The sequence below is a fragment of the Oryctolagus cuniculus genome, chromosome 10, assembly GCF_051225735.1.
Source record: "Oryctolagus cuniculus isolate XC-2025 breed Fujian yellow rabbit chromosome 10, ASM5122573v1, whole genome shotgun sequence".
NCBI classification, from domain to species: Eukaryota; Metazoa; Chordata; class Mammalia; order Lagomorpha; family Leporidae; genus Oryctolagus; species Oryctolagus cuniculus.
This window is the reverse complement of record NC_142876.1, coordinates 31,411,766-31,434,072: the sequence shown is the minus strand read 5'-3', so window position 1 is coordinate 31,434,072 and position 22,307 is coordinate 31,411,766. Positions and strand designations below refer to the sequence as shown.

Sequence of the window (22,307 nt, the reverse complement as noted above, 5' to 3'; positions counted from 1 at the left end):
ATGACCTAGTATTTGCAGACATCTGCTCTGTACAGTGTAATTACTCTCATTCTCTTTGAAGTTATTATTAGCAAGCAAAAGTTATTTCACCCATTCTCCTGTTTGTCTTGTTTGGCATCTTAATTTTGTCCTGCACTTAAATGTTGCCCTGTCACAAAGGTGCCAGAGGTTTAAACACATGCAGCAAAATACCGTCTTGCCGGTGGCCAGTGATTGAGCTGGACACAACCTGGGAGTTTCTGAGACAAGACATTTGGCCTTAAACTGAAGGATGGAGACATGGGAGGGATGGGGAGTGGGGGAGAGACGGGTGTGGTGCGAGGGGGGGAAGAAAGGTTATTGATTGTAGGTTTCCTGAACTTGCGTAAAAGGCTTATTTTAGTAAAAGCATCGATCAGCAGAACTGCAGTCATATTGTCCTCTGTGTCTCCTGTGGTGGGATTACGCATGCTTTTGCTCTTCCTCTCCCGTGTAGGTGTGTCCATCCTCGAGGAGGTGTGATTCAGAGTGTTTCTTCGTGGAAGCACGGCTCGGGCACGCAGTACGTGAGCAGCCGGCAAACACAGCCATGGACTGCCGTGACTCCTCAGCAGACTTGGGCTTCCCCAGCAGAAGTGGTCGACCTTACCTTGGATGAGGATAGTAGACGTAAATACCTACTGTAATACGTTGTCACTGTGTTTCCTCTGCACTGTTCCCTGCCACTTCCTCCTCCTCCTCTCTGTGACACGGAAGTTCATTGTCATAGCTTCAGCTTCAGAAGCTGTTTGTGGCATTTGTAGAATTGAAACTCATGGAAAATCTCCTCTCCCCCATTTTCTAATTAAAAGAAGTCACTTAGGAAAATAACTTATCACAGAGAAAAGGATTTCTTTTCTTCTTTCCCTCAATAGGCCTATGAGAATAATGAATTTTATTAGATGACTTCATTTTACTTGGTGACTTTTAATCTTAGGAAACTCTGCCTTCCTTCTAGAATAATATTTAATTGCCAGATAACGTGGATTTCAGTTTTTGAATCTTGTATTTATTTTTCTGTATAATAAAATTAATATCTAGACTTGACCACTATCTGCCCTGCCCCCACTGGCACCCTCACCTTAGGGCATTCACACACATATCAGTCAGGTCCTTATTGGCATCTAGTAGGGCATGTGCACTTAAAAACCTGTCCTTCAAAATAGAAGACAGAAGTATTACAAGTGTTTTTTTGTTTTTGTTGGTTTTTTTTTTTTTTTTTTTTTTTTTTTTGGCTCAAGCCTTCGACCTTCTTTCCTGACTTTGTTCCCGATGGACTTCGCACAACACAAAGAATTGACTTGCCCCTTTGTGTTTCTAAGTATTACCAAGGAACCCTAGCTGGTCTCCTTGTTGCAATAATTTATGACTCTGTGGAAAATGTCTCCTTTGGATCAGGGACATTTCAGGTAGATCCCCACCCAGAGGATGTCTGGGCATCGAAGGAGGAGAATACTGAGGAATCAGTGGGAGCATCTGTCTCCCTCAACTGTTTTTCATGGTTTGGTGAAATAATGGGAGAACACTGAAACCTATTAGAAGCCCTTAGGGAGAACGTAAAAGTTGTGTGGCTTCTAAGGCGACAGCTGTTGCACATCCGAGAGGAGAGTGCCACCTTTCATAGCTGCTCTCCATAAAAGGTGTAATGACTTTAACACCTGAGCTGAACTAGACCTGATGCTATATTGGGATGTTTTCCCCGCTCTGCCTTCTAAGAAAGCATACCATGATTTAAAAAAAAAAAAACAAAAACAAAAAAAAACAAACAGATATATGCTGTGAGAACACGAATAGCACTGTAAGTCTACAGTATCTGAAAGGAATAGCAGAGGGTAGAAGCAGCTTCAGGGAATTCAGGAAATGCTAGCATTGGAGTTTTGTGGCATTAGTTTCTAACTTTTCCCTCTAGTATCTTGTAGTTATTAGTGAATTCTTTGGAAAGCAATACCTAGAGTTAGAACACTATGTATTGTGCCCAGGCAGAGGGGAGTATACTGGCACAGAAGACCTCACCTTTTATTTTTCATGGTTTTTGTTTGCTTTCATTGTTTTTTGTTTCCGTCTCCAGTGTTGCTATAGTCCTTTACCTCTCTTCCTAAATGCCTCGGTGGCTCTTCCATATCAGAAGAACGTGAGAACCATTTCAGTTTCCATTCGGCCAACACACATTTACCAAGTGGCTACTCCGCACTGGGCACTGTGCAGGGGTGGTGGGTGCTGTGGAGGCGCTGGGATGAGGGAGACACAGCCCACGTGCACGGGCATCCGATGTTGCCTGGCTCCACCTGCCTGGCCTTTTCTTGTGTTTTATGTGAAGGCAAGTTTGTTCCTTTACCCTTCATCTTGCTCCTTCAGTTCTTCTGTGTACCTCCTCCTCCTCCTCCTCCTCCTTGGGAACGTATTTGAGCGTGTTTTCCTTGATCTTCTCGATGGCATCTCATTTGATCTGGCCTCTGTTCTTCAGCTTTTCATTTTCCTTCTAGTCTACCTTTGATAGAGCAGGCTTTTAAGATCATGAACCCCTGCTTTTAGCACCTCACATGGCCACAATTCTAGACAAAAACCAAAGACCCAGAAGCCAGTGCGAAGTAGGACCTTCTGAAGACTCACTACTGGTGAATCCTCGAACCTTCACATTTTACTTTAGGACTAATTTATTGAGTGTTACTGTTACACATTATTTTTGACTTGAATTAAAATATTGGACAAGCAGAAATGTATAATTTCTGGTCTGTGTTTTCCAGGAAAATGATTGGGAAGAGAATAGAGTGGATTATATGACTTGAAGTATTTGCATCTTGTTTTGTTTTTTTTTTTTTTCCCCTGCCTGTGTTAGAGCAGAGCCCCATTTTTGAAGACTGTGTTTGCATTACTTATTCCTGTGTCAACAGTGTGTTCGTCTGATTCCACATAGCAGGTGATCCTGTGGCATAGTCTCCATAATCCCCGAGTGGCGCCTTCTACAGAGAGGCCTTTGGGGCGTGTTGTGTGCACACTGAGTTGGGAACAGAGGGTGGACTGGCAGTCAAGCTCTGTTTTTTGGCCTTTTGCTTTACCATCAGCTTGCACTTTTCCTAACTTGTTCCTTAAGGCGTTCCCTGACTTCTCTGTGTGATGCACTGGAACAGAGATGTAGACATTGAGATGCAAACAGGGCAGGGGGAGGGATGGTAGGTGGTTGGCACTTTCCCACATAATAGCTGATGGTAGAGAGACCCTGTTTCACCTCTTTTTTCATTTTTCCATCAAGAGGAGTGGGGATGTGGTTTCAGGCAAGGTTTTGATAAAACTCTGTGATATACAACTTCTGTGACATTTGAAATTTCTTTTAAAGGGATGTCTTTTAACCAGAGCTTGCATTTGATAGCGTAAGTAGTTCTTTAAGCTTCACAGGACACTGTATGTTCAAAGTAGTAGCTCTTCTAAAATGGGACACATGGGATTGGTGTATGCCACTGGTTAAATTCCCCTCCCTTCCAATTTGAAGAAGCAGAGCAGAAGCTTGCTACTGCACCATCATGACTGCCATGTAACTTACAATCTCTGCTGTCCAGTGACGGTCGTTTTAGGAGCCAGACCGAATGGGCTCCGTACTTCTTTAAAATATGAACTCTGCTTTTGCTGTTACTGATTGTGAACATGAACTGTCTGATTTGCTAATTTAGTCCTTTGTTCATCTTTACTTTTAGCAGACTAGAACCATTGGTAACTTAAAGATGAATGTGTTGCCTGCTTTTTATACACGTGTCACAGAGCTTTGAAAAAGCTAGGGACACAATTTCGTCTTCTTTGTTTCAAACTTTTTTTTTTTTTTTAAAGGAAAAGAGCCCCTGATCCCTGTTCTCCAATGTGTATGATGTGACTTCCATGTATATATAAAAATGATTGCACCCTAACCAAACTTCCTCAGATTGTGCACTGTTTGTTTAAAATAATCACGTATTTTAGTCCAATGCTGTTGTACTTTTATTTTTCATTTTATTTAAAACACTACTTACTTCTTATTCTTTTAACAAATTTTAAAGGGTAGTGATCTTAAAAAAAAAATCACTGGATAACTAGGAAATATTTTTGTTGTTGTTTTGTTTTTAAAAGAGTACAGAGGTCTTTGAAGCCCTTTGCTCTTCTTACCGTGAAAACGAACTGTTAGCCATTGTATGGCTAGGAACCAATGCACTTGGCGCGTAACAGATCTGCTGTTGCTGGAGTGTGAGTGTGGACTTGATGCAGTGACGACAAATCATTGCTTAGAATTAATGTTTTCAAATGTGCAACTCTAGTTTTTAAAATGAAATTTGGTTCTTTACATTCATTATTTAGTTTTTGTTTCCATTTAGTATTTAATGGTCTTTGGAGAAAAAAATAATAAAACAGAGTGTTATATATATTTTTTTTGGTGCAAGATAAGATTTTCTGTTTTTTGAAATAAGTCTGTAGCATAAAGGTTAAACTATTTTAAGACAAAATAAAATAGAGTGTATTTAAACAATGCTATTTTCTGAGGACTTTTTTTTTCCTTTCTGCTTCAGTGAATTAGGTGGTGCCTGGAGCAGCTCCCTAGTTACCTTTTGGATGTGAAAGTAGATTATGTTTTGTTACAGGGTGCCTGATTTTTCCAAGCAGTAGCTGTGTCCTACTTGCAAGGTGTGTTGGATCTAGATAAAGATGGTTTTTCAGGATGGACATTGTGGCCCAGCAGCTACCACTGCAACACTGACATACCATAATGGAGTGCCAGTTCGATTCCTGGCTGCTCCACTACCAGTCCAACTTCCTGCTTCTGTGCCTGGGAAAGGAGGGGATGATGGCCCAATTGTTTGCAGCATCCCTGCCACCCACTTGGGAGACCCAGATGGAATTCCGGCTCCTGGCTTCAGCTTAGCCCAGTCTTGGCTGCTTCGGGCATTTGGGAAGAAAACCAGCAAATGGAAGATTGAGCTTGCTTGCACATTTCTCTCTCTCCCTCTTTCTCCTTTTTGAATAAATGAATAGATAAATCCTGAATAAGGTAGTTTTGCATTAGTATTCTTGTGGCATCCCCACCTCCACCCCTTAGCTAGGACCAGAGAAGTTCAAAGAGGCCAAAGGCTTTGTAGTACTGGGCCCCTTTGCTCTTAGGAACAAAACTTGGCACTTCCTGAAGCCTTGCACATCAGGGTAAGACGCACACACTTTGCACGTGGTTGTATTCTGAATGAAGTCTAGGCAAGTAAATGAAGAGCCTCCAAAGCTTCTCCCATGGTTTGGGTTTGGTTCTATGCTCAGTTTCCTTTATTTGGTTATCAAAGTGATGGGAACTACCATATCATCATCTCATGATTTCTGTAGCCTCACATAAAGGGGAATGAGGCACCAGGGAGAGTGAGTCTTACCTTTATTAAAATATCTAGCTCCTGGATCTCTCAATTTTCCATTTAGTTTTGCTTGCACTGGAAAGAGATCTTTCAGCAATTAGGAGATATACTTTAATTAAAGTAGGAAATGTTCGGGCCGGCGCTGTGGTGCAGTGGGTTAAAGCCCTGACCTGAAGTGCCGGCATCCCATATAGGCGCCGGTTCAGGTCCCAGATGCTCCTCTTCTGCTCCAGCTCTCTGCTGTGGCCTGGGAAAGCAGTGGAAGATGGCCCAAGTCCTTGGGGCCCTGGCACCCACATGGGAGACCCAGAGGAAGCTCCTGGCTCCTGGCTTCAGATCGGCACAGCTCTGGCCATTGCGGCCATCTGGGGAGTGAACCAGCGGATGGAGGACCTCTCTGTCTACTTCTCTCTGTAACTCTGTCTTTCAAATAAAATAAATATATTTTTTAAAAAAGTAGGAAATGTTTTCAATTTTGTAAAGTCTTGTTTTGCACTCCCTTGTATCTGAGACTGAGATCTATTAGTGCCTATGAGAGATTCTTTGCCTCCAGAAGAAAATTGTTTACATAGGACTTTGTTTTTGAACTCTAGCCCTTGGATGCTACTTCTGAAAAAATAGGCACAAGTAAGTAACATAACGCGTGGCTGGTACTTTTTTGGGCTGCTTCTGTCTTCTATTTGTTGCTAGCTTTTGGCCTTCCCTTCCTTATTGGTTTGTTTTTCACAGCACATGCCTGCTATTTATAACTTTAGGCCAAACAGAAAAATTGCAAATAAATCCTTACCAAATATATACATACCTCCCCAACTCCACTGTTACAACCAAAGTGAAGTGGATTGCTTCTAGGCTTTGTTTTAACCATGTTACCGCTCTGTGAGGAATGATTCTTCTAGGTCATTGGTCGGTATCGTTGTCTGTATTTTCCTGACTCCGTGTTCAAAGGCACCCATGTCCAGATTAGCGACGCTCTTAGGCTGCAGTGGAACTCTGGCTAGCAGACTCTGCTTGGGGCGAAAGAAGGCAGTAGAAAGTTGGGAAAGGAGCAGTGAGCTTAGAAAAAGGTGCAGGTGGTGATGGGGAGAATCACAGAGGTACAGAAAGAGCACCCACTTGCCCAGAGGTGGTGCTGTCTGTTAGTTCAGTTCAGGGCTGCCATTGTACTGCTCTGTGGGTGGCATGCCTTCCAGGTGCTGATGGCTTAGGCAGGAATCCTTTTGTATGGTGAGAATCGCAGCCTTGACATCCCATTTGGAAGGGTGGAGGTGTAAACGTAGGAGTGAGTGCTGGCAGAGTGATCCAGTCTCAGAAGGGAGGTGTGGCAGCAGCAGCAGATCCTGGCCAGCTGGTTGGGAACCTCCCCTGGGCGGATATTAGATTTGCATACCTTCCCACTCTTTAGGGAAGGAAGCTATTTGCTACCAACTTCCTTTGTGCTGTGGTCGTTGACACCTGAGAGGAGTCGGATGCGTTTTCTTTCCCTGATTGCTGCATCCCGAGTGTGGGAAGGTGGAGTGATGTGGACTGCTGAGCCTCACTCCTGCAGCTGATGCTAAAGCAAGGCAGGCTAAGGGATCTTGGATTCTGCAGCATGAGGGGGTCGGACCAGAGGTTCAAAGGGGTGAGGTATAAAAGGCCTGAGCCCATCGAAGCACAGCAGGTTAGGGACGCCCCTCCCCCTGCCTGTGATGCAAGCATTGCACAAGAGCTGCTGGTTTGACACTCTGCTTTGGGTGCAGGTCCCTGATGGGCCTAAGAAGGCAGCAGAAGATGGCCCAAGTACTTGGGCCACTGCCACCATGTGGGAGACCAGGATGGAGTACCATCTGGGGAATGAGCCAACAGGATAGGTTTCTCTCTCTGTCTCCCCTGCCCCCCACTTTCTGTTACTCTGCCTTTCAAATGAAATATACATTTAATAAATAAATAAAGCCTGACCCAAGGAATAGGAGACCCTGGGAAGGCCATGTGGCTGCTGAAGGATTTGGTTTCTGTACCTGGAAAATGAAGAGTGTCTTAGGTTTCTTTCCTTAGACTGACAGGCTGGGCCGTGTTATTTTAGGGGCACTTTGTTCTGTAGAGCCATCATCAGACTTTTCAGGCAGGAACTCCAGAGAGCTGCTCACCCCCAAAAGCTATTCAAAGGACAATAGCTCTACCTTCCCACTTAAGCTTTTAGAGGGCCTTGGACGACTAACACCCACACAACCTTGAACTTCTACAAACTCTTTGTTTTCAAAGTTTTAAGCAACTGTTTATTTGCAAATGGAGTTAAGAGGTGGTACAGATTGTTATCCTAATTTTACAGATTGAAAAACTGAGAACAGCATATCTGTGTACCCAGATTTACATAGCTAGACTTTGCAAGAGCAGATTTTTCTTTTTTCTGATTCAAATTAGGACTTTTTTACTTAAAACCAGAACCTCATTTCCCTGCCCTATTTTCCTTTTTGCTGCTATTCCACTTTGTTCTGGCTTGAGAAGAATTCATAGTCTACCTGAGAAGGTAATGTTGGTTTGATTCCCTTTTCTCTGGGGCAAGTGGCCACAGGTTAAAACCTACTCTAGATCAGAACCACACTTCTGAGTGTGCACCCCAGCCCAGGCTCTGGGATGACTGCAGACTTTTTCCATGGATTTCCTATGTCATGGTGTATGGAACAGAAAAATAGGAATGGCCAGTAAACACAGAAAAAGGTGCTTGGGCTTACTAGTACCTAAGGAAATGCCATTTCTTGGAGGCCAAAGCAGGTAGGAATATGTTTAAACCCAACAGAGAGAACAATGGTGGATTGTCTGTCTGCTTACGGGAGTATACGTTGCTAAAACTATTTTGTAAAACACTGGAAGTGACTAGTAAAATTGAATATGTGTACAGCCCACGACCCAGCAATTCTCCGCTTATGCTGATACTCCAAGCAGTTAACACTGTGCTTGCAGCTCATACAGGGAAGTCATGGAGTCAGTTTGGTGCCCATCTATAACCAACTACTGTTTTTCAAAGGAAGTAGAATAACAGAAAATAATTGGGAACAATGTTGTTAAACTTATGTTTCTTAGATACTGACATACATCTATACAAAAATATGTATGTGATAGGGTTAAGATGTAAAATGTGTCGTTTTTTGGTTTTTTTACTTTGAATTGTAGTTTTTAAAAAAAGATGAAGGTCATGTTTTAGGGAAACTAGTGTACGTGCTCAAATGTTTGCCGTCATTTTTCCAGTTGTGGGCTATTTCAGCATGGGTCCATCAAGATGATAGATGCAAAATATATCTATGCAACATTAAGCCACCATGGAAATTAAAGAACTAGACCTATATTTATACACTTGGTTACATCACCATGAAAAAAAATTGCAACAGCATGGCATGAAGAAAGAGCAAGGTTGCAGAATGCATCTTACATGATGCCATTTGTATGAAATGTTCTAAGGCAAAACGGTACTACATATTGATAGGGGACACATACACACGTAGTAAGTATAATAAATACATGAGGATAATAAACAGTAAATTCAGGGTAATGGTTACCTCTGGAAGGGGAGGTCTGGAGGAGCCTTCAACTTCACTGGTAAAATTTCCTACAGATGTGTTATTCTTTGTCCTTTGTGGTATATATTTAATATCATAAAGGGCTTATTTTCTGTTTCAAGTACAAATAATAAAAGCTTGTCATGACTTTGCTGGTATGTTAGCAGCAATCAAGTCTCAAACTGTTGCTTTCAGAGGACGTCGACTCTTTAGCTACATCACCAAAAGCACGAGTCACAAATAAATTTGGTAAGTTGGACTTCATCAAAACTAAAAGTTAGGTGTGGTGGTTGTAGCACAGCAGGTTAAGCTGCCACATGAGATGCCCAGATCCCATATCAGAGTGATTGGCATTGAGTCCTGGCTTATCTGTTTCCAATCCAACTTCCTGCCAGTGTGCCTGGAGATAGCAGATCATGGGTCACCCACGTGAGAGACCCAGATGGAGTTCCTGACTCCTAGTTTTGGTCTGGCCCAGCCCCAGCAGTTGAAGGGTTTTGGGGAGTGAACCAGTGGATGGAAGATTTCTCTTTGTCTTCCCTTGCAGTCACTCTGCCTTTCAAATAAAATTTTATTTAATTAAAAAAATTTTGTGCTTCAAAGGAAATGATCAAGAAAGTGAAAGGAGAAGCCACGGAATGGGAGAAAATGTTTGTGAATCTTAACTCTGATAAAAAAATTGTCTTGGATATCCAAAGAACTCAATAAAATAGACAACCCAATTTAAAATGGCTAAGGCTCTGAATAGACATGTCCTCCAAGCAGTGTCTGCTTGGTCAATAAGCACATGGAAAGTTTGTGTACTTCCAGGTCAGAGAGAGGCCAGTCGGAACCACAATGAGCTGTCACTTAATATCCAGTAGGGTGGCTGGGATCAGAACATCAGGTAACCAGTGGTGGTGAGCAAGTGGAGTGGGGAACTCAAGCCTCACATGCTGCTGGTACGAGCATGAAATAGTGTGGCCACTTCCGAAAACAGCTGGACTGTTCTTCAAATGGTAACCCTAAGAGTTAGAGTATGACTCAGCTGTTCTAGAAATGCGCTCAAAAGAAATGAAAACATCCACAGAAATAACATTTATTCACAATAGCCAAAAAGAGGAAGCAGCCAACATGGCCATCACTGATGAATGGGTAAATGTGGTTTGAGCTGTGTAACAGTATCCTTGGCCATCAGCAGGAGTACTGATAAGTGCTCACAACAGACCACAGATTCTTCCATTTATAGGAAATGTCCAGAGTAGACACATCTTTAGAAACAAGTAGATGAGTGGTTTCCAGAGGCTGGGAGAGGTGGTGGTAGAGATTGCTAGGGGGTAAGGTGTTTCTCTTGGGGGTGATGAAAGCATCCTAAAATTACATAGTGCTTTAAGCTGTTACTGCCTTGCCATGAAAAGGCTGCCACACTGGGGCCAGTGTTGTGGCGTGGCTGTGGCTGCCGCCTGCAGCACTGATGCTGGTTCGTGTCCCGGTTGCTCCACTTCCAGTTCAACTCCCTGCTAATGCACTTGGGAAAGCAGCGGAGGGTGGCCCAAGTGGTCGGGCCCCTGCACCCACTGGGAGACCTGGAGGAAACTCCTGGCTCCTGGCTTCAGCCTGGCCAAGCCACTGCTGTTGCAACCATTTGGGGAGTAAACCAGCGGATGAAAGATCTCTTTGCCTCTCCCTCCCTCTCTATTGCTCTGCCTTTCAAATAAATAAATGAAATCTTAAAAAAAAAAAAAAACACACACACACTTAAAAAAGTTTAAATAGGTGAAAAAAATGTAACAGGTTGGGGCAGAAAGGGTAGTTGGAAGGTGCCATCCAGCTACCAGGGATCCAGGAGACCAAGACAGCTGTAATTGAAGACAAATGTGACCAGCCTTCTGTAGCTGCAGACTATATTGATGCTGACGTGGGACTTCAGGAAAACTTCCCTCTGTAAAGAAAATTTATCTTGTGGAGAATTCTGAAGCATTGAAACCTACCACTAAGGGTTGGCGCTGTGGCACGGTGGATTAAAGCCCTGGCCTGAAGCGTCGGCATCCCATATGGATGCTGGTTCTAGTCCCGGCTGCTCCTCTTCCGATCCGGCTCTCTGCTATGGCCTGGGACAGCAGTGGAGGATGCCCCAAGTCTTTGGGCCCCTGCACCCATGTGGGAGACCCGGAGGAGGCTCGAGGCTCCTGGCTCCTGGCTTCGGATCGGTGCAGCTCTGGCTGTTGCGGCCATCTGGGGAGTGAACCAGTGGATGGAGGACCTCTCTATCTCTCTGTCTTTCAAATAAATAAAATAAATCTTAAAAAAAAAAATAACCTACCATTCAAAGGCGCAGTTTATTTGGCAAGGAGCCTTTATTCCCTGCTCAAGCACGAACGCTCACCAACTCACAGCAAATGCCAGGGAGGCCTTGTGTGTGAGGTGGCGCAGAGGGTGCTAGTGGGTTCCTTTCAGGGCTGGAGCGTGACCACAGCCCGTGAGCTCATGCAGACCCTGCTCCTGGCGTGGGAAAGATTTGCAGCCATTGGGGGGGCCCTGACAGCCAGCATCCTGTGGGCAGTGGGTTGGGGGTGGGGCAGTTTTCTCATCCATGCCCCTAACCCCTGAGTCTGGTGCAGTGATCTCTCTCCCTGAGAGTCACTGTCACTGCTGCTAAGTCCACGGTGTCCCTCGGTGCTGAAGCAGAACACACGCTGGAACCTTGGCTGTAGGTGGAATCGGGTGCTTTCATCATTTAGTCTCCCACACCTCAAATTGTTCTCTCAGTTCTGCTCATGAGCTCTTTGGACTCTTGCCAAAGTGTGTTCATTTGCTAGTACATTGAAAAATACCATTAAAAATGCAAACTTTTCACCCTGCAGCAAAATACCCCAAATCCTTTCATCACCAACCAGTCAGAATTCACATGGCGGCTACAGCTGGCACAGGGTCCTGTGGGCAAGTGTCATGAGGCCAGTCACCGCTAGGCGGCAGATCCAGAGGCTGGGGAGGGGAAGAGGCTCAGGCGGCTCAGGACAGGGGCAGTGTGTGTCTCGAGTTGGAGGTTGTCACCATTTAACCACTGATGAATGAGCACACTCATCTGTGTGCTTTGGGTGCCTCATTTGTAAAGTGGGGCTGATAGGACCTACCTACCTCATGGGATTGTCCTTGAATGGTTGGGAACCAGCCCTGTGCCATCAGGCCTGCCGGATCCGTGCCAGCCCTTGTTTGGCTAGCTGTGCAGAGAAGCTTGGTTGCTGGTAGCACCTGTGTGTAGGCCTGCTAACATTTCACAGCAACATAGGGAAAGTAGCACATGTTTTGAAACCTAAATGAAGTACTTAAAGCAGCAGGAAAGAGTGGGGGGAGGGGGGAGAACTGGCATGAGGTGATGAGAAATCCGGAGTCCCCTCACTGGCTGAGTCGTGACTCCATTGCTAAGAAGCTTGGGACCTGCCAGGACTTGGACATTGCCTTTGCCAGTGAAGGGAGGGGTTTGTGGGCCCGCCTGCATCCCTGGGCGACGATAGGATCAAATAAGGTCAATAGGATGATTCAGAGCTGTTGGGAAGCTGCACGCTCAGGGCCAACGTTGGGGTAGGGGTAAGCCACCACTTGTGACCCTGGGTCCTATGTCAGTGTGCCAGTTCAAGCACTGGCTGCTCCACTTCCAATCTAGCTTCCTGCAAATGCACCTAGGAAGGCAGTGGAAGATGGTCCAAGAGCTTGGACCCCTGCCACCCACATAGGAGACCTGGATGGAGTTCCTGGCTTCAGCCTGGCCCAGGCCTGGCCATTGCAGCCATTTGGGAAGTGAACTAGCCAATGGAAGATCTCATTCTCTATCTCTCCCTCTCCTTTCTCTCTCACTCTGCCTTTCAAACATTTACAAATCTTGCAGACTCAATGACTACAGAAGCAGGGCTGGTAACGGAAGTAACTCCCTGGACAAAGAAATGACATGGGAAGTTGGCTTGGCTGCAGAGGGAAGTCCAGCAGGAGAGAAAAGAGGTTCAGTGTTGCAGATGTGTGGATATTTTGATAAGAAAATAGAAATCTGAATTTTAAGGATGTAAACATGGGATTTTTGGCTTACAAATGTTCATGAGTGGCTGTGGTCTGGCCTGCTGAAATGTACAGCTGGAATAGACCTATTCGTGCAGGCAGAAATAAAAACGTGGGGGACCTGTCACTGACATGCCACCGCCCCCATTCCTTATTCCCCGGGCTTGGGATGGGACAAAAAAAGTGAACCTGGGGTGTCCTGGCGCCCTGACCCTCATTCTCTTGTAGGCTGCTGAGACTTTGAGCTGCAGGTGAGCCACTCCTGTAAGGGACGCAGCTCCCGGGGAGCTGGAGTCAGTTTCAGGCTTGGTCTGGTGTATCCCCTGGGTACATCTCTGGCTGCTAGACAGTTAACCAAATGGAGGCCGAGTCCGTGTCGTCTCTTGCCAGTCATAGAACCTGGATCTATCCTATTTGGCCTTGCTCAGCCAGGACCTGTGTGGGCCAAACAAGACTTGTCTGCAGCAGGCCTAACGTGGCCTGCAGACTGCTGGTTTGCTACCTCTGTACTACGCAGATTTCACTGATTCAGCTAACACTTAGCATTTGCTGTGTGCTAGGCACTGGGCCAGACCCTGGGGCCAAGTCCTCACCATTAAGTGACTGGCTCTGATGTAACAAACCGTTGTCACAAAGCCTGACAAAATGCTAAGATTACAGCTCAATGCAAGGTATTATGGGAACAAAATGAAGTCCCCCTTTCCCCCACCAGCTGGTGCAATGGAAGGAATGAATGATGGAGCGGCTTTTGCAGAATGCCAAGACTTTTGCTAAGTTTGACGGATGGATAGGGACTGAGAGGTCCTGGGTCGTAGGGCGCAGAGGGTGTGGGTGGGTATCACTCAGGTGCAAAGCCCAAAGCACAGAGCAGGGAGAGGGCATGGTGCAGAAGAGAAACTGGTATCAGAGGGAGGGCTGGGGCGGTGGGGGGATATGCTGCAGATAGGAGAGCCGTTGGTGATGGGCCTTGGAGGTCTCAGCAACAGCCTACAGCCACGCTACTATGGAGACAAAGGAACACGTTTGTTACTCGCAAAAAGGCTACACTTGGGAAGAAAGATGACATCTAAACACATACAGGCAATGAAGGTATACCTCTGAAATGGGAAAGACCAAGGCAGTGTGTAGGGAGGAGTTCAGTGGCAACAGTGAGTGAGAGGTGATATTTGGAAGTGGGGAATTAGGAAGCTGCTGCAGGAGTCCAGCAGGGCAGTGATGCAGGCGGAATCAAGGTGGTGGGAACGGGATGGCAAGGGGAGGCCGCATCAAGAAAGACTGGTAAGAGGTTGTCTGCAGAACTTGGCGCTGGGGTCACAATGGCTTGCTTGGTGGATCGTGGGCCTAAAAGGAAAACGTGAAGAAAGGAGACGAGGTCTGGGGAGGGGCGGATGTGCCAGCCCAGAGCATCCACTGCAGGACGGGCGCTGAGCCACCATGCAGCCCGCACCACGACCTCAGGAATGGAGGAGCCATGCTGATGAGTGGAAGTGAGACAAGCACCCGCACATTTAGCTCCCGCCACTGCTGACTGATCTGCCGGCACAGAGGCGAGCCCTAAGGTCTTGCTCAGCCGGCCAGGCCTGTTGACTGGCGTCGGGCCTTTGCACCTTAGGAAAAGCAGGGGACCTTTCCTGGGCTTGATGCCTGGTGTTAACCTGAGGGCTTGGGGACTGCCTGATTTATCCACAATGTATCTTGTAACCTCGTCTCAGCCTAAGAGGCCTATTTTACAGCAAAGGAGGTGGGTATGTGACCATGGGATCCACTAATTGGGTATACACAGTGGACCTATTAGAATGATGGGAGGGTGGATTAACAGCTCAGCTGAGGTCCCCAACCAGGGATGATACACTGGAGTTGGGTGCTGTCATCAAGAATATAGTTGATACGAGAAACTGCGTCCCCAGTTGTTAGAATTTCCAGCCTCAGGAGTCGAGGTGGGGTGTAGGATTGGTCCCTCTCACCGTCACGCTCAGTGATCCACTTGTACCAGGTAAAGGAATATCTAGAACTCAGGAAATGTGCTCAAGAGTATGTCTGGAACTTGGGGGAAAACGTCGCTTGGGGCATCCAGGCCCAGTGACATCAAAGAATGGGCCCTCAGAGCAACCACGGCCTGACAAGGTCAAGGTCAGGGTCAAACCAACCAAGGACTCAGACCCCCCAGGAACATAAGCATGGGCCACCCCATCAGGCAGACAGCCTGGACCAGCTGAAGTGTTAGCTGGCAAGGAGGAGAAATGAATGGCAGTTTCAGCCTCTGGACCTGCAGCAGTGAGTGGGGGTTTGCTATAGCCCATCGTCAATTATCAGCAAAGCTTTTTCGACTAGATTATGACTGGCTACCACCCGGAAGACAGACAGGGCTTAACATGGGGCTTGAGTGGGTCGGGACTGTGCAAGGAACTGAGCACGTGGGTGCCCTGGACCACGTGCCTTCCGGTAGCTTCTGCACTGAACCTCACCTCTGCTGGACAGTGATGTGTGAGCTCAGGCTCAATGCTGACAGCACCCACCCAAGTTCAAGTACATGGATTACCTTGTTCTGAAATTTTTAAAGATTTATTTGTTTATTGAAAGGCAGGGAGAGCTTCCATCTGCTGGTTCACTTCCCAAATGGCCCTGACAGCCAGGGTTGGGCCAGGCTGAAGCAGGAGCAGAAACTCCATCTTGGTCTCCCACATGGGTGGCAGGGACCCAAGTACTTGGGCCGTCTTCCACTGGCTTCCCAGGCATATTAAGAGGGAGCTGGATCAGAAGTGGAGCAGTTAGGACTTGAACTGACTCTTTGGTGTGGGATTTGGGTGTTGAAAGCAGTGACCTAACCCGCAGTGCCACAGTGCTGGCCCTCTGTCATTCTGATCTCTGTTTTACGGCCTCCTCTGAGCCACAGGATTCCATTAAGCTTGTATGACTCAAGCATGGCCCAGAAGTTAAGGGAGCAACGGTTCTGGAACAATCCTTCACAACGAAGGGTAGGACTAAATGGCCCAGTCTCCCTGGTTGGTCAGGTCTGGGAGGTTTCCTGCTTCTCAGGAGATCCAAGTGGAATTGAGCCGCCATTGCTCCTGGCAGTGACTTGGATGATGGAACTTAACATTGGCTTCTCCCTTCACTGTCTCTCTTCAGTCCCTAGTTCTGAGATCACCTACACAGTAAACCACCTGCTTCCACGTCCTTATCTCAGACTCTGCTTCCAGGACAATGCAAGCTCAGAGAGGAAGAGGTGGCGTGTACCCTGAGCTTGACCTGTCGGAGACATACTCGGTGGGGCTGGGCCACAGGCAGTGACCACATGCCTTTCGAGACGCAGGTCTACAAGCGTAGAGTGGCAGAGAGAACAATAGACCTGCAGACTCAACTGCAGGGGGCCTGTGGAAGGGAAGCATCCTTTGAAGGCAGCGGTTCCCAGCAAGGGTCATTTTGTCACCCAGGGGACATTTGACAATGCCTCAAGACATTTTTGGTTGGCACACGGGAACAGGTGCTGCTCCTGGCATCCGGGGAGTAGAGCCTGGGGACGCTGCAAACATCCCATAATGTCCAGGTCAGAGCCCGTCAGAAAAACTGTCCACGCTCCAGGGCGACCCATGCCGACAGAGAAGCCCTCCTCCCAGAGGGTTATAGAGGAGCAGCGAGTGTGCTGATGGGAGAGCCAGGAGGGCCGGCAGGATGGTGCTGCTGGGGGATCCAGGGAAGGAAGAGCTGTTCCTTGCCCCACAGAGTTTAGCAACAGGAACCTTTGCCAACGCTGACAAAGCAGGGAAGAAACCAGTGTGGAGTGGGGGAGGGAAGACATGACTGGAAGGCAGGTAATGAATCCTGGAGCCTGGAGGTAAAGGAAACGAGAGGATGCTGGGAGTCGCTAGAAGGGGCTTTAGGATCAGGAAAGTTTTCCGAGGCACTGGGGAGACAGGCAACTTAACTTGGATCAGAAGGAAAACTTCGGGCCGGCGCCATGGCTCACTTGGTTAATCCTCCACCTGTGGCTCCAGCATCCCATATGGGTGCCAGGTTCTAGTCCCGGTTGCCCCTCTTCCAGTCCAGCTCTCTGCTGTGGCCTGGGAGTGCAGTGGAGGATGGCCTACATGCTTGGGCCCTGTACCTGCATGGGAAACCAGGAGGAAGCTCCTGGCTCCTGGCTTCGGATCGGTGCAGCGCCGGCCGTAGCGGCCATTTGAGGGGTGAACCAACGGAAGGAAGACCTTTCTGTCTCTCTCTGTGTCTATAACTCTACCTGTCAAATAAATTAAAAAAAAAAAAAAAAAAGGAAAACTTCCCCCAGAGCTGGAAGGTAGCAAGGGTGGGGGGAGTTAATGTGCACCTGTGGGGGGGGGGCGCAGGGGGCCGGGGGGAGTGTAGGCTGTGGAGGGGGCCTCCCTGCTTGTTTTTTGCTTGTCCTGGCAGCAGGCAGTCTTCAGGCTGCAGGGGGAGAAGTGACGGGGTGGGAGGGCCATGCTGGTGGTGTGTCCAGAGGCCAGCACGAGGCTGTTGTGGTGCCCCGAGGCGTCGATAGGAACACCCTTCCAAGGGGATTGCCCTGTGGATGTGCCAAGTTCTCTCCACGGGGTTTGTGTACTTGGGGTTTAGGTTCTTAGGACTACTGTGTCTGCACGCACTGGCTGGCTTCACCGGGGCTGAGGTCTTGAATACAAAACACTTGTTCTACAGGACCACCTCACCCTAGGCATTTGCATGGGGGCAGGGTCTAGGGGTTTGCAGCCCCAGCCCTGGGACATTTTGTGAGCCCCTTCTCCCTGCCCCCTTTCACTGGCCTTCATCTATTTCACTGCAAATCAGCCTCACCTCCAAGTCCTTCTCCCCGTCTCTCTCCTCCTGAGCTCTGCCCTCCCAACAGACTTGGTCCAAACCATCGTGGGTCACAGTAGACAAGAAAACATCCTATTAGATTGGCCTCCAGTGGGAGGTGCTTATGGTGAACAACAGTGGACATGTGCTCTCTGTAAGACCACACGTGCACCACTGAGGGCCTGGGGATCTGAAAGTTATGCCCAGGGGGCTGGCACTGTGGCACAGCGGGTTAGGCCACCACCTGTGATGCCAGCATCCCATATCCAAGTGCCGGTTCCAGTCCGGGCTGCTCTGCTACTGGTCCAGCTCTCTGCTAATGCACCTGGGAAGGCACTGGAGGATGGCTCAAGTGCTTGGGCCCCTGCCACCCGTGTGGGAGACCCAGATGGAGTTCCTGGCTCCTGATATCAGCCTGGCCCAGATCCAGCCATTGCAGCCATTTAGGGAGTGAACCAGCAGATGAAAGATCTCTCTCTCGGTCTCTCCCTCTCTGTCACTCTGTCAATAAATCTAAAACAACCAAAGAGTTATGCCCAAACCCACTCTACCCTGGGAAGGCCCTGCTTTTCAAAGACCATTGTTTCATCTTATGAGATGCTGGCTCACAGGGAGAGGTCGAAAGACAGGGCAAAGCTGGAGGTAAGGAAGAGGCCCAGATGGAGGCTAATCCCAGTCAACCCAGCTGTCCTGTCTGCAGAGGCCTGACTGCTCACCAGCTGTGGGGAGCAACTCGGACTAGACTGTTACTGGAATTAAGACTTATTCTATGCATCTGCTCTCCCACAATATGGCGTTGGGAGAGAAGTAAACAGCTTCCGCACAGCTGCCTCCAGTTCAACCAATAAACTGTAGGACTTGCTCCTGATTGGAGAGCAGCGTACTCGGCGTGTGGGCAGCCGAGTTAGGATTGGCGGAGGAGGACTATAAAGGAGGAGAGAGACGGCATGCACCAGGAACATCTAAGGGGAACATCTAAGGGGAACACCTGTGCAGCCCCCGAGAGAGCCGGCCGGCGGTGTGCCGCTCCCCTGCGGAAGTGGGGAATGTGGCCAGGGGGAACTGCCCTTCCACGGAGGTGGAAGGGTTAGTAGCCAACCCGGGAAGAACCAGCAGCAAACCCGGGGAGGGCCGAGCAGACGAAAGAACAGCGCAGGGTCCTGTGTCGTTCCTCCACGAAGAGGGGGAGCGACATAATGGTGCCGTGACTCGGATATGAAGCCTAGGCAGGGTTTAGTGTCGTTCCTCCACGAACACGGGGAGCGACATAATGGTGCCGTGACTCGGATATGAAGCCTAGGCAAGGTTTAGTGTCGTTCCTCCACGAAGAGGGGGAGCGACAACCAGCCTGTGAGCTGAGGGCTTTGCTCTGTTCTCCTAGTGGGAACACAGCCTTAATGAAGTCGGGTAGTTCATTACCTGCCTTGTAGTAGCTATTGGTGCATTCTGGATCCCACATCTCTTGCTATTGCACCAAGAAAAAGATGGGGGCCTTGACATTTCTCTCCCGGGTGCTCAGAGTTGAATGATTCTGTGTGATTAGCTATAGGGGAGGCATTTGGCACAGTGGTTAAGGACTCCCACATCCCATGTTAGAGTGCTTGGGTTCAAGTCCCCGCTCCTCTGGTTCAATCCAGCTTCCTACCGATCGCAGCCAGGGAGGCAGCAGGCAATGGCTGGTGTTCCTGGCCCAACCCTGGCTCTTGCAGGCATGCGGCGGCTGGGGAGATTGAACCTTCAGATGGAAGACCTCTGCCTGTCTCTCTGCCTTTCAAATAAAATGACAGTAAAGCAGTAAGAGTAAAATAATTTTAAAAGTAAATGATTAACTAAATAACAACTTCCTTCTTTGGTGTGCTCCATCCGCCACGTGCTGGGGTAGGGGTAGAAGAATGCATGGGGGCTTCAGCCAATGCAGTCAGGCTGCAGGGAAGACTTGACTGTGGTACTGGAGACAGAGAAGTACTTACTTTGAAAGACAACGAGTTAACTCTTTGTTTGCATCCCCCCACCCCCATGTTCTTTTATTCCCTAGAGAAAATCAATCCTGGCTCCTCCCCAAGCTCCCGGGCGTCCGGGCCTCGGTTTGCCAGGTGCAATGCTGGCGGCGCCCAGCAGAGGCCCACCTCGCTCTTCTCTAGCTCCTGCGCCTGCAGGGGCACCGTGGCCTCCTGTGGAGATCTGGCTAAGGCTCTTGTCTCTGCACTGGGGTTCTGCAGACTTTTTTGACCGTGACCCACAGTAAGACGTGCCTCTGACATCGGGACACAATCTGGGATGCCAGGCACGTGTGCCTTGCTCAACAACACTTACCCTTACTACATGGGTGCGTGCTGATCTAGTTTCATTCAGATCTGGGATTCGGTCACTCACAAAGGCTGCCCACGGACACACACCAGGCTGGAGGGCGGAGCCCTGGACTTGGGCGCCCTCTAGGAGTCTAGTGGTTAATCGTGGAATCCTGGCCCTGCCCCTTTCTCCATCTGTGGCCTGGACAAGTTATTCCACCTGTTTGTGCCTCAGTTTCCTTGTCTATGAAATGGGATGATAGTAGCACCTCCTCCTGGGGTGGTTGTGAGGACTAGAGGAGCCCTTGTGTGAGGCGCTGAGGACAGTGCCTGGCCCCTAAGGAGGGCCCCAGTGGGAGACCGCGCTGACCGTGATATCAGCTCACAGACAGGAAGCCGGCCTGGCTGTCCCGTGGGGTCATCGGCCCAGCCTGTGTTGACGCCTGTTACCCAAGAGAGCCGAGCAGAAAGCTGCGGGACCTAGCCAGGGTGGAGGGGACCGGCTCAGTCAGAGCAGATGCGGTGAGGGCGTAGGTAGGGTCAGCGCTGGCCTAGCTCTGGGAGCACAGGGGCACCCGGGGGGACACCTTAACTCAGGGGCTCTCAGAAGGTGGTCCCTGGGTCAGCATCAGCAGGAGCTTCACCTGGAATGTGTTAGAAATGCACATTCTAGGGGCCAGGCACTGTGGCACAGTAGGTTGGTCCTCTGCCTGCGGCGCCGGCATCCAAAATGGGCGCCGGTTCTAGTCCCGGCTGCTCCACTTCCGATTCAATTCTCTGCTGTGGCCTGGGAAAGCAGAAGATGGCCCAAGTGCTTGGGCCTCTGCACCCACATGGGAGACCGGGAAGAAACTCCTGGCTTCGGATCCAGCTCCAGCTGTTGTGGCCATCTGGGGAGTGAACCAGCGGATGGAAGACCTTTCTCTCTGTTTCTCCCTCTCACTGTCTGTAACTCTACCTCTCAAATAAATAAAATCTTTAAAAAAAAGAAAGAAATGCCCATTCTCACGCCAAGGGGCCGGTGCTGTGGTGTAGCAGGTGAAACCACCTGTATGCACGCCGATTTGCGTCCCAGTTTGAGTCCCGGATGCTCCACTTCTAATCCAACTCTCTACCATGCCCTGGGAAAGCAGTAGAAGACGGCCCAAGACCTTGGGCCCCTGCACCTGTGTGGGAGACCCAGAAGAAGCTCCTGGCTCCTGGCTTTGGATTGGCACAGATCCGGTCATTGTGACCATCTGGGGAGCGAACCAGTGGATGGAAGACCCCTCCCTCTTTGTCTGCCTCTGCCTTTCAAATAAATCTTAAAAAAAAAAAAAAGAAAGAAAGAAAGAAAAAGAAAAAGAAAAGGAAATGCACATTCTCAGGCCTTAACCCAGATCCACACTACTAGAAAGCCTGAGGTGGGCCCAGCAGTCCCTGACTGAGTAAGACCTCCTGACCCTACTCCATTTTGAGCACCGCCAGTGGCTACTTTCTTTTGAATTTTTATTTTATTTGAAAGGTAGAGAGAGAGAAAGAGATCTTCTATTCACTGGTTCACTCCCCAGATGCCCACAACAGACAGGACTGGGTCAGGCTGAAGCCAGGAAACTGGACTTTAATCTGGGTCTCCCATGTGGGTGGCAGGAACCCAAGTGCTTGTCTCCCAGGGTGAGCATTAGCAGGAAGCTGGGTTGGAAGCGGAGGGGCCAGGACTCAAGCCAAGCCCTCTGGTATGGGATGCAGGCGTCGCAAGAGTGACCGAAGCCTTGACCCAACTGCCCACCCCTGCAATGTTTGAGAGGTATCGGGGACTTCGGTCCAGGGTGCACCTGGCCCAATTTAATCACAAGGTTAGGGGTGGGGCTTAGCATCAGTATTTTCTAGAAGATTCCCAGGCAAATCCAGCATGCAGCAAAGTAGGGGACCTGCCACCCTAACTTGAACCTAGGGGGTGGGCTGTCAGAGCAAGCTTGCTAGAGGGGTGCCATACAAGCAGTTGAGGCTTGTGAGTGAACACAGGGTGCAGGGGATGTGAGATGGTGTTCGAGAGGGGCTGCTGGTACCCTAGAAAGTTCCAAGGAGATGCTGGTGTTTAAGAAGCAAGCACCCTTAATAGCTGTGTGACCGTGGGCGAGTCACTTGGCCTCTCTGTTTCTCATCCACACAGAGTCCTCATGAGGATTAAGCACATCCATGTATGAAATACTACTAGGGTGGAGGTTAGCATCATACATTGAGTTAAAGGCCTCGATCTGTGCTCGTGTATTTGGGGAGCTTTGCAAGGCAAGGAA

General features: G+C 48.7%; 1 protein-coding gene across 15 annotated transcripts in view; it reads left to right on the top strand.

Annotated features, from left to right (window-relative positions):
- The window catches only part of ARK2N (arkadia (RNF111) N-terminal like PKA signaling regulator 2N), a 108,092-nt gene extending 103,585 nt beyond the window's left edge, over window positions 1-4,507 (top strand). For all 15 annotated transcript variants that reach the window (XM_089305183.1, XM_070050258.2, XM_089305181.1 and 12 more), the window contains one exon: window positions 476-4,507. In XM_089305183.1, coding sequence (XP_089161309.1) covers window positions 476-665 — 190 coding nt within the window. In that variant the 3' untranslated portion in view covers window positions 666-4,507. The remainder of the gene's footprint in view (window positions 1-475) is intronic.
- The last annotated feature ends 17,800 nt before the right edge of the window (window positions 4,508-22,307 follow it).